We start from the raw sequence: 15,233 nt of genomic DNA, 5'->3' as shown, positions 1-15,233 counted from the left end.
GTGAAAGTGAAGTGACCGGTAGATTAGCAAGGAGAAAAGGTGCATCGGCTGTGAGGGAGAGAACACGAGTCCGGAACAAAAGAAAATAGTTGCCCTTTTCAGTAGAAAAATTGTAGTGAAAATGATTAGCTGTAGCTGGATTATATTAAAGTTGTAGGAAAATTATTTATTAAGAATAATTCATCTACAATTTATTTGTAGCAGATTTGTACTACAATTATTTTACCTTTTATTTTGTTATTTTGTCCAGAATTCTACTACTTACAATAGAAAATATTTATGGCATGTTTTTTTGTTGAAAGTTGTTAGTGCTTGATCTTGATATTGGTACTATATAATTTCTTTACAGCATAACTATAATTATGTCTACAACTACTATACAAAAATACAGAATCTATTCAATTTTAGCAATGTTGTTAGGAAAAGCTTAAAACTAATAAATAAACCTAGTTTTTAAACAAAACAACTACTAACCAATTGCATTAAGAGTTGAAATCTATTTACCAAACATTCATTATAGGAGACAATCTTCATTCAAATTAGCAACACAATTACACCACAACTATAATTCTTCAGAACAGAACAAAAACAACTGAATATGTCTTAAAGGACATATTATTATCAATAGTACTCAGTAAAAAAAATATTTATACTATATCAATTCTTATTTTCTTTTGGGGGCATTCCTACAAGATCTTTTGTTATTCTTCTTCTTGTCCGCAGTTGCCACATGAAACCTTGTACTTCTTTGCATTTATTTCATCATATAGTTTGTATCTTTATTTTTGGGGTCTCTCTGGTTGCCTTTTCCCAGTAGGTGGTATTGCAACTTATTCTGCTATATATTGTGGCATATTCCATTTGCTTTCATCAGGAAATGGGTCTACTGGTATTTCATAAGTCTGCAGAAGGCTCTCCCTCGTGTAATAAAGAGAACAATAGTTTTTATAAGACTCGTTCCTATGCCTCAAAGCCGCCAAAGCATGTGGACAAGGAAGTTCATCAAGCTGGAATTGTCCACACCTACATCTCTTGTTTTGAAGGCAAACAATGAAGCGCTTCACACCATCTATCACAGTATCTATGTAATCTGTTGAAGCCCTCACCTACAATTTTATTACAAACATACAACAAGTTATCAGATACAGATAAAAGACATAATAACTATAATTATACAATAACATATCTACAATTATCAATATATATTTAGTTTGATGAAATAAATGATCTGATGTTATTGGCCAAAACTTACTCTCATTTTTTGCGATAATGTCCTGTTGTCCTCTAACTCTTTGTTGTATTTTTTCCCAAGGTATGTGAACGTTCCCTTTCCATTCAATAACTTTTCATTAGTCCAACGTTCAAGAAGAGTCCTCATGTACTCTAATAGTTCAACTACGGGCAGCTCTCTTGCATCTTTGGTAACTGCATTCAAGGACTCTGCAATCTTTGATGTCATCGTCCATGTTCTGTTTACCGTAGCATGTACCCGAGACCATCTGTGATAGCCAATATCGTATAAGTATACTTTAACACGTGTGTCGATCTCTTCAATTTTTGACATTCTTTCATTAAATCATCAAGCGTGTATGATCGTGCCGTGGCAAAGTACAATTCGCTTAACTTTAGATGACCTTTCTTGAACTTTAACCTTACATTTATCCAAATATGCCACATGCAAGCATTATGTAGCATGTCGGTATAAACAATAGATATTGCATTCAATATACTCTCATTCCGGTCCGAAATAACACACATATTTAGTTTTTCACCATATGCATGTTTGAATTGCTCAAACAACAACCTCCATGATACGTCATTTTCTGAATCAACAACGGCGTATGCTAGTGGTAATATGTTACCTATCACATAGGTAACAAAAAGAAATTCAATTTCAGTAATAAAACTTGAAAATATAAAAATACAGTCTCAGAAATAACTTTATTACAATATTTTTACAATTAATCTACATTACTTGATGCATCCATTGTACTAGTTGTTAGCATGATTTCTCTATATGCCGACTTCAAGAAGGTGCCATCGACTATTACAACTGCCCTACAAAGCTCCCAACCCTTGATGGGCGTATTAAGAGCAACAAATTCATACAATAAACAGTCATTTTTAGTCTTTTGCAATTTCACAACCGACCCCGGATAGGTCTTCTCTAGAATATACAAATAACTCAGCAAGCGACTGTAGGAATCAGCAGGATGACCACTCAAAAATTTCAAAGCCTTTTCCTTTGCTCTCCAAGCTTGCATGTATGTTAAGTTTACACCATATTCCGAAACATGTCAGTTTATATGTCTTTTGGTGTGTATATTTTCTTAGGATCCGCATCACCATGCTGCCAACTACCATGGCAGTAGCTTTGCATTGTATATATGTGTTGTCCATCAAAGAGCATGTGTGCAAGCTATTGAATTTTCGAACCTTGAACAATGTTGATTCATTTATGCTGGTGGACTTGAAGTGCCACGTACAATTGTCCCCAATACATACGAGTCAGTAACTATAGAATAAAAATAATTAAAAAATATTATGCAAATTGTAGGTACATAATACGAGGCTTTTTATGCACAACAAATTATTTTAAATAATTTATATACAATTTATATATATAAAAACTACAGCTTATACACAATATGAATTTGACAAATAAAATATTTCTACCTTCTTGCACTAGACGTTTTTACCCTAAATTGAAACTTATTCATGACAGAATGATGCTTCAATGCACTGACAATTATTTGCTTGTCTTGGTAAACTTGACCTACTTCAATTACATTTGACGTATGTTCTATTATGATGATACTTTCATATTCCACAATTGCTGGAATGTTGGCATATCAATCAATTTCATTGTTCCTGATACTTCTCCAATTGTGTTACAATTACTTGACAATTGTACCACGTTAGTATTATGATAATCAGAAATACTTGCACTAAATTAAAAGTATAGTAATTCAGACCTCTGTACATTCAAGTGTTCAGTATTTGACAGAATACTTGTAGATACTTTGTTCTATGATCACATTTTTACTTTTTCAAAACAGTTATACTTCAATTATATTTAGAGACATAATAGTTGAATTATATTTGTTACGTAGTATAGTTGTAGATAATTTGTAGTAAAATTGTAGAACACTTGAAATTGAAAAACATCAGCATTCGAAAAACAGAGCAACCTGCAATTGTGCTCGCATTCGACATACTACATTCCAAATCAAAATCATGTACTGTTATACACAACGGATACATTCCTAAGTTTTTGTTTTCCTTTTTAGTCTCCATATACACTTGAACTCCCATATCGTTCTGAATTTTCATTGGAGGACAACGTTCGTTGAGAGTATATTTGATTTCGATGATTTTTGCAGAGGTATCAATCATTAGATGTTCTGCAATTGTGGAATTCAATTGACTATAATTTAAATTTTTATTGACTACAATTTCGTCAATATCAAAATCTTTGTATCTCCCAATGCTATCACACCGACCATTGAGCTTAAGCATAATCGTTAATTTTGACAGTATCTCGCGAAATTCAATTCAATTGTAGCTAATTATTTGCAATTGTTTTCTTCAGAAGCTTTTTTTTTTTTTTTGAGTTTGTTGACTTGTTTATGGAAAATCAGAGGAAATCTGCGTAATAGAAGGATTCTACAGATATTTTGCCTTGATTATGGTGCGATAATAACTAAAGACAATCTGCGTAATAGAAGGATTCTACAGATATGTTTGCCTTGATTATGGTGCGATGGTTGCGTCTAAAATTTCTAACTGAAATATAAGCTATCCCAAAATTGCGCATCTAAATAAGGAAGTCTATCGCATAAAGGAGTCTAGTTTAAACAAATGTATATTTTTTTTAGCTAAAACATATTTAGGTCAGATAAATTCCAAAACTGAGACAGTTTTGGTAATAAGGTTTGAAATAGTGTATAGGAACGGAAAAATCCCTAATCCAATTATATTATCCCAATAAATTTATTTGGACTAATGTTTCTTTAATTTAAAATATAGTCCAAGTCAATTTATGAATTTAATTCCACAAATTTTACATGCCTACAAAGTTATTATGTACATACGAGAATACAAAGTTTGAGTCTTACGAATCCTTCTTTCTTCTTTTTTCGTTTTTTATTTTTGATAGGTAACAAGTTTATTAAATAATAAAATACCATTAAGCTGGTGCAAGGAAACATAGTTACAAATTGTGCAGGTACCATGCCATCTACATCATGCAGGGAGCAATGGCGGATTTACAGTGTAAACCTATGTGTTCATGGAACTCAATAATTTGTGCTCAGACATTATATATGTATTAAAAAATATATTAAATATTATTATAAATATTATGTGAATTTAATTATTATTGTATATTTAACTTGAGGTCATTCGTAAGACTCATAAATTTCACCTCCTAAATCCGCAAGTAAAAAAACCATATTGCAACAAAAAGCTATCAGAGAAAGAGATCTCTAAACTCAAGGCTAAATATATTTCTATTTTTACCTTAAAAAGTTTTGCAGTTTCTTTAATCCCAAATTATCCACCAAATAGCTTGTAGGATAGTATTCCATAAAGTTGGTGAAAATAGCACAGCTAGCCAGTTTTTGGATTAGTAATTAAAAAATAGTCAGCACTTGTAAAATCATTAAAAAATAACCATTATTTTGCTGAAACACGGAAAGTTCCAGCATAATATGCGGGATTATGGACCTTCTGCGTATAAACTTCCAGCATATTATGTTGAAACTCCAACACACAAAAAATTCCAGCATAATATGTTGGATTATGGAGCTCCTGCATATAAACTCATATTATGTTGGAATTCCAGCACATTATGAAATTTCAGCACATTATGCTGGAAGCTCATATGTTAAAAATTTGAGTCCAGCATATTATGCTAGAATATTTTCGAATTTTTAAGGGTGTTTTTGTTTAGATTTTATCTTTACATGAAAAAGTTGTTAAATTTTGATTATTTTGAAAAGTTTAACTATTTTGTAATTAACAGTTATAATTTTGACTATTTTTAAATTTTTTTCCCCATAAAGTTGATATTAGTTAGAATGAAAAAGCAAAACGGAATTGCAAAAAATCGTGTGGACCCTTTATCTTTGAATCATGTGTCTCACCCGTCACTATGCAATAGTGCCAACTAATGCCACTATAAATTTTGCAATTTTGATATGGCTTTTTTCTTATTGTAGACCTTATCTTTCCAGTTGGTGCCCACCCCACCCAGATGCTGATGCACGATATAGGTTGAGAGATAATCATATGGAAAATTTCGACAAAAACTCTATATATGCTTGTAAATATTTTTAAAAAATAATCAGATATTAGCATAAGTCTCGTACCAATCTTTATGAACAGTGATAAGTTTATATTTAATGTCATGGTGCCCCAAGATCAGGGGCGGATGTGGTGTTCTATTGACGGGTTCAACTGGGCCCATAACTTTTGATGCAAAGTAAAAATTTGTATGTAAAAATTTATTAAAATTACAAAAATAGTAAATATGAACTCATAACTTTAAAAATATAATAAGTTCAATACTAAAAACCTTAAAAATTAAACTCATAAAGTTTAAATCATTGGTCCTCCTCTTGTCGAATACTGGCCCGTCTCTGCCCACCAGCAACAAAAGAATAAACGTGTATCTTATATTCTACTATTCTAGCATAACTAAAACGTTTTACCAATATTGTATTTATTTGGTTTGTTCTTTAATTGTTAATTAATCAGCGTTAGGAGTATATAAAGCTACCCTGAAGCTCTCTAAAATATCCTTTTTGAGTCACATTCCATCTATGTTTGTCGTTCTTGCTTTATTTTATGGCTGCGGTTGGATATGGTTTTGTTTAGTTTAATTGCTTTTTGGGAAAGCATGTTTATTTAGTTCGAATAACTAGTTATTAGCTGTATATATGTTTATATGTTGGTGGTGGAAAGAATAGACATCCAATCAAGTTTTTGGTCAATGGTTAAGAGTGCTATAACCACAAGCTTTATGTGTTTATTTCTTATGGGAAGTGAGGTAGTCTATATTTATTTATACATCCTTCATAAAATTGGATAATTCTTATAATCGCATTAAAGGTAGCATTTCTATCCTTATTAATAATTTGATAATTCTATCCGTTAGCATGAACTCACAATACTTCATGTACCGGATTGCTCTTTTTACGGATCGAATGTTCCATGGCATCGGTCTATAAACGGAAAAAAGAAAAGGCTAATCTTAACTTTGAGATGACGTAAAGGAAAGTAGTTGCTATATATATACACACATAATTGAAATTGTGTCAAAAAATTTCTTCAAATAATCCTTGGACGAGATTACTTTTGAATGTCTGATCATCTTAAAATATTTTCCTAACATAAAATAAAGAAACCAATTCAGCTCTTTTTCCGTTCGAACAAATACTAAAGCACCATCCATTATTTTCATCCGCCACTTCAAAACAAATTTATACTCAACCATACTCCAGTAATATATTATTTACGATATGAGGGAATCGTATACTGATAATAATATATAAGTTAAAAGACTTAATTAACTACTTATAATTTTAATTTTAACATTATTCAGGTACAAACTGATACAAACCATAAATTCAAATTTTGCCAATCGAGCCTGCCATTCAAATCGATATCCCAGTCCCAGAGAAGAGACGAGCACCTGCATATATAACCTAGAAAAAATGTGAAACCAGTATAACGGACACAATTGTGAAGAAAACCTCAATGTAAATTTCAAGATGGAGATATTTAGGGGTAAATAGGAACAAGAAAGGGCTGGTCCAAAGAACCATAGTTTAATACATGTCACTTTTCTTACTTATGAAGACTTTTTTATTTTTTTTAATTAAAGTTTTTGGAGAAGAGAGATTGCATAAAAAAAAGTACGTAAAACAACTTAAAATCATCCAAGAGATAATATAAAGAAATTATTTCACTTGTCAAAATGTTCTTTAATATTTATATATTTTTTTGCCGACACTTGCTAACTGAAAAATATTTAAGAAAAAGTCCTCTAAAGGAGAAGTCTATTTTTTTCTAGGCTCCATCAATTTTAACCATTGACATTCTATCTTTTGCATAAAATACAAATTGAGATGGGATTTTTTTTTTTGGGGGGGGGGGGGGAGGGGGAGGGTTGAACACTTCTTTTCATGTTTTGACGACAAAGTAGACCTACCAAAAAGAATTAAAATCCAAGCAACGTGTCCTTTTCTTTTCTTCCTTTTCCAATAACCGAAAGATGGAAACTGTGAAATTTAATGGTTAAAAGGGGTGTCATTATCATTTTAACACTGTTAAATAAGAGTGGAATTGATGTAATTCACGCAGTAGTGATTAAAGATTCAGAAAGATGAAGGAAGAAGAGAAGGAAAGAAGAAGGAGATGAGAAAGTCGTTTGAGAGAACAAAGATAAGCAAAAGAAAAAGATTATTTCGTTACTAAAATGTATTGAAAATATAGCTCACTGTTGCCTTTATACACATTTCATTAACAGTGTATTTAGGCTTCTTAACTAACTCCTAACAATAAGCTTAACTAACTCTCTAACAGTAATTAACGACTCTCTAACAGCTTCAAGGTACAATAACAGTTATACCCTTTACATTATTTAATACTCCCCTCAAGTTAGGTGGTGAAAAAATATTAAACACACCTAGCTTGGATTTTAGATACTCATGTTGAACTCTGGTTAGTCCCTTTGTAAGAATGTCTGCAGATTGATCAGTTGTTGAGATGTACTTTGTCGTAATAAGTCCTTGTTGAATTCTTTCTCTCATAAAATGACAATCAATTTCAATGTGTTTGGTCCTTTCATGATATACTGGATTTGCAGCTATTTGTATAACTGCTTTGCTGTAACTATAAATATCAATAGGCAACTTAATTTGAGTATCAACTTCTTTTAACAGTCCATAGAGCCAAATTAGCTCACCTACTGTTGTTGCTAAGCTTCTATATTCAGCTTCTGCAGAATTTCGAGAAACAGTAGTCTGTTTCTTTGACTTCCAAGATACCAACGAGTTACCTAACTTGATTAAGAAGCATGTGATAGATTTTCTGGTCAAAAGGCATGCAGCCCAATCTGCATCACATAATGCAGTGATTGTATTAATCTGAGTACTATATAGTAAGATTCCTTGACTTGGCTGATTCTTAACGTACTTGACAATTCTCAAGGCAACTTCCATATGTGAGTTTTTGGGCTGTTGAAGAAATTGACTAAGTGTTTGAACTCCAAAAGCTATGCCAGGTCTAGTTACATTCAGATATAAGAGTTTTCCTATCATTCTCTGATAGGAAGTTCGATCAACCTAAGGATCAATGTCTTCCGAGTCTTCTGTTTGTCCAACATGGTCATCATACTATTTTGAGGTTAGTTTGACATTATTGTCAATAGGGGTTACTGCTGGTTTTGTTGCAGCAAGTCCAACCTCTGAAATTAGCTCCAAAGCATATTTTCTTTGATGCATAATGATTCCTTTATGTGATCTAGCAAACTCAATACCTAGGAAATATTTTAATTCCCCAGGTCTTTTATTTTGAAAGCATTCTGCAGTGATATTTTTGTTTCCTCAATAAGTTGTAGATTGTCTCCTGTGATTAGAAAATCATCAACATACACTAAAATTATAGTGATTCCTTTAGCAATCTTCTTAATGAATAGTGAATGATCAAATTGACTTTGTATGAAGTTGAATTTCAGTAGAGCCTTACATAGTTTTGTATTCCACTGTCTAGGAGTTTGTTTAAGCCCATATAGGGATTTAATGAGCCTGCATACCTTATTCTCCCCCTGGCTTCTAAATCCCTGAGGCATCTCCATATAGATTTCATCAAATAAGTCACCTTGAAAGAAAGCATTATACACATCCATTTGGTGTATATGCCATTTATTTGAGGCTGCAACACTTAAGATAGTTCTCACTGTAACCATTTTCACCACTAGTGAGAATGTTTCTTAGTAATCAATCTCTTCTTTTTGACTATATCCTTTAGCTAGTAGTCTAACTTTAAACCTCTCAATATCACCTGAAGCTTTGCATTTGATTTTGTAAATCCACTTGCAGCCAATAGGTTTCTTACCTTCTGGTAGTATTACAATATCCCATGTATGATTGTTCTCAAAGGCTTTTATCTCTTCATTCATAACTTCTATCCATTTGGGATCTAGGATAGCTTCAAAGTAATTAGTAGGTTCAACAATTGAGGAAGTTGCAGCTACATATGCTTGATATTTAGGAGATAGTTTGTCATAACTTATATATTGATCTAGTGCATAGGGCACATTTTGATGAATATTTAAAGATACAAAATCTTTCATCCATACAGGAGGATGCTTACCTCTGGAGGACTTTTTAAGCTCAAGTTGTTGTTGATTCTGAGCTTCTGTAGATGTCTGAGAAGGCTCAGGTTGCTGCTGATTTTGAGCTTCTGTAGTTATTTGAGTAAGCTCTTCATGAACAATATGGTCATTTAGTTCAGTGTACATGTAGTCTGTTGGTATGTCTGAATAATTTTCTTCTCTTATGTCTTAATTTGCATTGGATTCTGACCTTTCAATTCTGTCTGGCTAACTATTGCTTGTGGTAATTTCTAATCTTATTTCAAAAGATGTTTCATTGTTGTCAAACAATACTCTTGTTTTTTATGTGTTATCCACAAACACATGCTTTGAAATACATTCTTTATTGGCAAATGAAAATATATCTTCTCTAAAAGTGACATATCTGCTAACAAAGAAAGATTGATTAGAGAGATCATATAAGATATAGCTTTTTTGGACTTTTGAATAGCCCATATGGATAGATAGTTTTGCTCTAGGCATTAACTTGTCATGCTCCTGAATGATATTTGCAAAACATAGGCAACCTAACACTCTAAGGTGTTGTATATAAGGTTTTCTTTTATGTAGCTTCTCAAATAGAGACATATTTCAAATAACTGAACTAGGCATTCTATTTATCAGATACACTGCAACCAATATACAATATCCCCAGAACTTGATAGGTATTTGAGCTTGGAATCTGATAGCTCTTATAACTTCCAGTATATATTTGTGCTTCCTCTGAGCAACTCTATTTTGCTGAGGGGTATGAGCATAGGTTCTTTGATGTATAACACCCAAGGTTCTGAATAGATTTTCACATACAGAGTTTATAAACTCTGTTCCATTATCTGTTCTGATGATTTTTATTATCTTCTCAAATTGAGTTTTTGACATAGTTAAAGAAGTGCTGAAGTGATACACACATCAGACTTTTGCTTTAGCAGGAGTACCCATGTCATTCTTGAAAAATTATCCACAATAGTCAAGAAGTATCTATTTCCATCCAAAGTAGGTATTTATATGCCCCCTATAAATCTACATATATTAGATCAAAACAACTTCTACTCTAAATCCTACTTATAGAAAAAGGTTGTCTAGTTTGTTTGGCACAAGGACAAACTGTGCACTTATTTATTCTACTCTTGATAGTTTCTAAATCTAATTGAATCAACTTCTTTAAAACTTGTACAGATACATGACCACATCTTCTATGCCACAATACTACATCTGATTTTTCAGCTTCAATTGTCTCATTACTTCTTGCAGTCAGTGCCTCCATTTTCTCCTTTTCTCTTGTATCAGTATATAGTAGGTAAAGTTCACCATCTTCCTTATCAATCCCCTTCACCTTTCCAGTGAAGAACTCCTGAAACACACAAAAATCAGGGAAGAATGTAGTTGAGCACTGCAATTCTTTGGTTAGTTTAGAGACTGACAATAGATTATATTTAAATTGAGGAACATAAAACACATTTGTTATCATGTTGCTTTCTAATATTGAACTGGACCATGTATGAGTGACTACTATAATGTCACAATTTGGTAACAGGATTTTCTTTGGATTTCCTATTTCAGCAACTGTTTCTTTCTTTAACAAGTTGATATCAAAAACCATGTGATTTGTAGCCCCTGTATCCATAATCCATTGTGTAATGCAATTAGCAACTAGTAAAGTTGTGTCAATACCTGCCACATTAGCTACTGAGGTAGCATTATTTGGCACAATGTTTTTGTTCAGCAATTGAAGAATCTACTCATATTGACTCTTTGTAAGTGCATAATTTATCAGCTGACTCATAGTACTCTCAGTGGTTAAGTTGTTAGAACCACTTCCAGTAGTCTGTTCACTCATATTAGTATTCTTTACATAGTTAAATGTAGGCCCTTGTTGGTGATCTTGAGCAGCTGAACTATACACTGAATTACCATTTTATATTAGAAGGTTGACATTATAGGCTGCATTTATACTTGTACTACCATTTTCTCTTCTTTTGTTCTTGAACTCTGCAGGGTATCCAACTATCTTGTAGCAGTTTTCTTTGCTATGTCCCATCATCTTGCAGAATTCACAATATACATTATAATTTCTTCTAAACCTTTGATTTTGATTCTGATTTCCTCCAGTCTTAGAGTACATCAAAACTTCCCATTTGACTTGTTGGATTAGCTCTCATGATCCTGTGGTAGCAATAACAGATTTTTGTCCTTCATCACTTACAATTAAGGCATATGCCTGATTAACAGTAGGAGTGGGACTTCTCATTAGAATCTGACTCCTAGCTTGAGAAAATGAATCATTTAATCCCATCAAGAACTGACACAACTTTAATTTCTGTGAGTAACTCACAAACTCCCATGATTTTGGACAGTCACACCAGGTGCTGGCACCAAGGCTTCAAATTCTTCCCACAGATCTTTCAGTTTTGAAAAGTACACAGACACTGAAGTTGTACCTTGTGATAGAGTAGTCATTTCCTTAGGTAGATTGAAAGTTCTTGTGTCATCCACTTTGTTAAAATTTTCTGCTAGATCTTCCCAGATCACTTGTGCACTAGATGCATACATGATTCCTCCAAGAAGACCTTTTACCATATAATTCATGATCCAAGAAAGCATAATCGTATTCACTCTTTCCCAATGGTTCCACATAATTTATGGAAATCTTTCTTTCTTGCACGTGCCATCAACCATACCAAGCTTGTTTCTCCCTAACAAGGCAACTCGCATAGACCTAAACCAAATAGAGTAGTTTTCAATCTCAGTCAATTGAAATAATATGATTTGAATTCTACTCACATCTGATGGAAACAGAAATAGGGGATGATTATAATCAATCCCAATAGCTTTATTCACTTGATTCCTGGTAGATTGAGTTGCATGTTCAGTAGTGAACTGAGTTCCTGGATTTTGACCCAATGAATCATCAGTTATCGCCATTTTCTTGATAATTCAAGACTTGAACAGATCTGATACTAATTTTAGTAGAGAAAGAACAAAGATAGGAACTAGTAGTTAGAATCAATATACAAGCTATGAATTTTAGCTTGAAAGCTCTGATACCATGATGTAATTCACATAGTAATGATTAACGATTCAGAAAGACGAAGGAAGAAAAGAAGGGAAGAAGAACGAGATGAGGCAGTCGTTTGAGAGAACAGAGATAAGCCAATGAAAAAGATTATTTCATTACTAAAAAGAGTATTGAAAATACATCTCACTGTTGCTTTTATACACGTTCCATTAACAGTGTATTTAGACTTCTTAACTAACTCCTAACAATAAACTTTAACTAACTCTCTAACAGTAATTAACAACTCTCTAACAGTTTCAATGTACAATGACAGTTATACCTGTCACGACCCCAAAATTCAAAAGGGTCGTGATGGCGCCGGACACCACTGTCAGGCAAGCCAACCATAATCAATTAACTTAATTACCCATTTTAGTATTTTTAAAATAAAAATTTCTTCAATGAAATAGTAAAGATAAAACTCATAGAGTAAATGATAAATATTTTTAGCAACTAAATTTCTAAATAATTCACAACCATTCCCAAAACCCGGTATCACAAGTACATGAGCATTTACTAGGGAATTAAAAATAAAATACAACATCTGTCTAGAATACAAATTAGAGAGAAAAAATATAATAACCCTGAAAGAGACTCTGTTGGCTGCGGATCATAATACAGAATGTAGCTCACATATGTCCCCATAATTATTAACCATACCTCTGCGCCCACAAGGCCACTAGACATATAGGTACTTGCATAATAAAATGTGCAGCAAGTGCAGTATGAGTACGAAAATAACGTGTACCCAGTAAGTATCAAGCCTAATCTAACACTCACTATGGGTCAATAATATTAAATAATAATAAAAATAGAAATATTTATATCAACGTGATTCACAGAGTTAACAATAATTTACTTAGCCAGCAGAAGTAATTAAATTCCTTCAAATGCAACAATTCTCAATATATTAATTAAATTCCTTCAATTCAAATAATTTTCAATTTATCAATTAATCGCATTTACAAGAATAACAATTAATTCCTTAACAAGCAGGCATAATAATTCATTAAATTCCAAGGATTCTCCAATTTATCAATTAGTTTCGCAAGCTGAAATAAGCTATTAAGGTATCGTGTGATTATTATTATTAAGCACGATTTCTACCGAGGACGTACGACCCCATCCAGAGTGTCGTGTACACTGCCGAGGGACGTGCGGCACGATCCATAGATACATCTATCCTGCTAAGTCGTTCGGCCCGCTCCACAAGAAAGGAGGATATTTTCTTATGTACCTCCGAAAGGAGAGTATATTTATTATAAGATAAATTTGGGAGGAGAACAATTTCTTTTAACAATTAATTAATTTAAACAAAAAATCAAGCATATAACATTTTCATCCTTTAATATCTTTATCTAACAATTCACAATATATTCATATATATCAATTAATATTAATTAATCAAGGAACACAATTTACACAAGTAATTCATGATTTGAGTCCTAAACTACCCGGACTTTAGCATTTATAATAGCTACGCACAGACTCTCGTAACCTCGTGCGTACGTAGCCCCCGCAACTAGCAACAATTATTCAATTTAATCCCTATGGGATAATTTTTCCCCTCACAAGATTAGACAAGAGACTTACCTCGTCTCAAAGTCCACTTTCCGATTACCACGTCGCGTTGAATTCTTGATTCGACGCCGAAATATCCAAAAGTATCCAAATATTATACACAATAATTAATATATGCTAAATAATTCGAAATTTATCTATTAAATAAATTACCTTATCCAAAATGGTAAAAATTTTAAAATTCACCCCAGGCCCACGTGCTCGGATTCTGGAAATTTTTGGATGAAAATGTTACCCATAATCTTAGGAACATAAATATATAATTTTTACTAAGTTCCATAACAAATTTCGTGGTTAAATCTCATTTTTGTCAAACATCTAGGTTTTCACCTAAATTCATGATTTTCACTAATTTACATATTATAATCTACCAATATTCTATGTATGTAACTCATGCTATGTAGGAATTACTTACCTCAAAGTGCTAGGTGAAAACCCTCTTCCAAAAGCTCCAAGAATCGCCCAAGAGATAAAAGAAAAGTGAGATAAATGACCTAAGTCGTGCATTAAATGAGATGGGCACAGGCCTCTGATGTCGTATTTGCGACACCAGGTTCGCAAATGCGACACAACTCTCGCAAATGCGAAGCTTGGCCTTCAGTTGCTGGGGTCGCAAATGCGACCAAAGAGTCGTGAATGCGAACTCTGCTGGGATCGCAAATGCATCAAATGTATCGCAAATGCATCAAATGTATCGCAAATGCGAACACTGCCTAGGTCGGGCTTCTTCGCAATTGCGAAGCCCTTCTCGCAAATGCGAGGTTCGCATTTGCGAACAATTTCTCGCATTTGCGAGACCTGCAACTGCTGCCAAGATACACCAGATATCAGCTGCCTCAACTCTTCTTGAAATTCCAAATTCGATCCGTTAACTACCCGGAATTCACCCGAGGCCCTCGGGACCTCAACCAAATATACCAACAAGTCCTATAATATCATACGAACTTATTTGAAACCTCAAATCACATAAAACGACACTAAAATCACGAATTATGCTCCAATTCAAGTTTAATGAAACTTAAAATGTCCAACTTCTACATTCGATGTCGAAACCTATCAAATCAACTCCGATTGACCTCAAATTTTGCACACAAGTCATAAATGACATAACAGAGCTATAAAAATTTTTGAAACTGTATTCCAACTCCGGTATCAAAAAGTCAACTCCCCGGTCAAACTTCCAAACTTAAAATTCTTGGTTTAGCCATTTCAAGC

The 15,233-nt window shown here is 33.1% G+C and overlaps 2 protein-coding genes across 2 annotated transcripts; both read right to left on the bottom strand.

The window, feature by feature from the left end:
• Positions 1 to 830: 830 nt before the first annotated feature.
• LOC107765541 (uncharacterized) lies at positions 831 to 2,264 on the bottom strand. Its single transcript, XM_075229995.1, has 4 exons — positions 1,976 to 2,264; positions 1,613 to 1,862; positions 1,253 to 1,499; positions 831 to 1,106 (listed from the first exon to the last, which is right to left on the bottom strand). Exons 1-4 carry the CDS (start codon positions 2,262 to 2,264, stop codon positions 831 to 833), a joined length of 1,062 nt encoding a protein of 353 aa, XP_075086096.1.
• Positions 2,265 to 11,537: 9,273 nt separating this feature from the next.
• On the bottom strand, positions 11,538 to 12,304 carry LOC142168835 (uncharacterized). Its single transcript, XM_075229994.1, has 3 exons — positions 12,061 to 12,304; positions 11,743 to 11,949; positions 11,538 to 11,647 (listed from the first exon to the last, which is right to left on the bottom strand). Exons 1-3 carry the CDS (start codon positions 12,302 to 12,304, stop codon positions 11,538 to 11,540), a joined length of 561 nt encoding a protein of 186 aa, XP_075086095.1.
• Between the last annotated feature and the right edge of the window lie 2,929 nt (positions 12,305 to 15,233).

Source organism: Nicotiana tabacum, chromosome 14, assembly GCF_000715075.1.
Source record: "Nicotiana tabacum cultivar K326 chromosome 14, ASM71507v2, whole genome shotgun sequence".
NCBI classification, from domain to species: Eukaryota; Viridiplantae; Streptophyta; class Magnoliopsida; order Solanales; family Solanaceae; genus Nicotiana; species Nicotiana tabacum.
This window is presented reverse-complemented; position numbering and strand designations above follow the sequence as displayed.

Bases quoted from the DNA above. Each gene is read 5' to 3' on its own strand.
- LOC107765541 (XM_075229995.1), bottom strand. From the start codon at position 2,264: ATGCAAGCTTGGAGAGCAAAGGAAAAGGCTTTGAAATTTTTGAGTGGT. The intron at 1,500-1,612 runs GTACTTTGCCAC...TGGCTATCACAG, and splicing joins CATCTAAAGTTAAGCGAATT to ATGGTCTCGGGTACATGCTA. The intron at 1,107-1,252 runs GTAAGTTTTGGC...ATAAAATTGTAG, and splicing joins CATTATCGCAAAAAATGAGA to GTGAGGGCTTCAACAGATTA.
- LOC142168835 (XM_075229994.1), bottom strand. From the start codon at position 12,304: ATGGCGATAACTGATGATTCATTGGGTCAAAATCCAGGAACTCAGTTC. The intron at 11,950-12,060 runs GTATGGTTGATG...ATATGGTAAAAG, and splicing joins GTTAGGGAGAAACAAGCTTG to GTCTTCTTGGAGGAATCATG. The intron at 11,648-11,742 runs GTGTGACTGTCC...CATTTTCTCAAG, and splicing joins AGCCTTGGTGCCAGCACCTG to CTAGGAGTCAGATTCTAATG.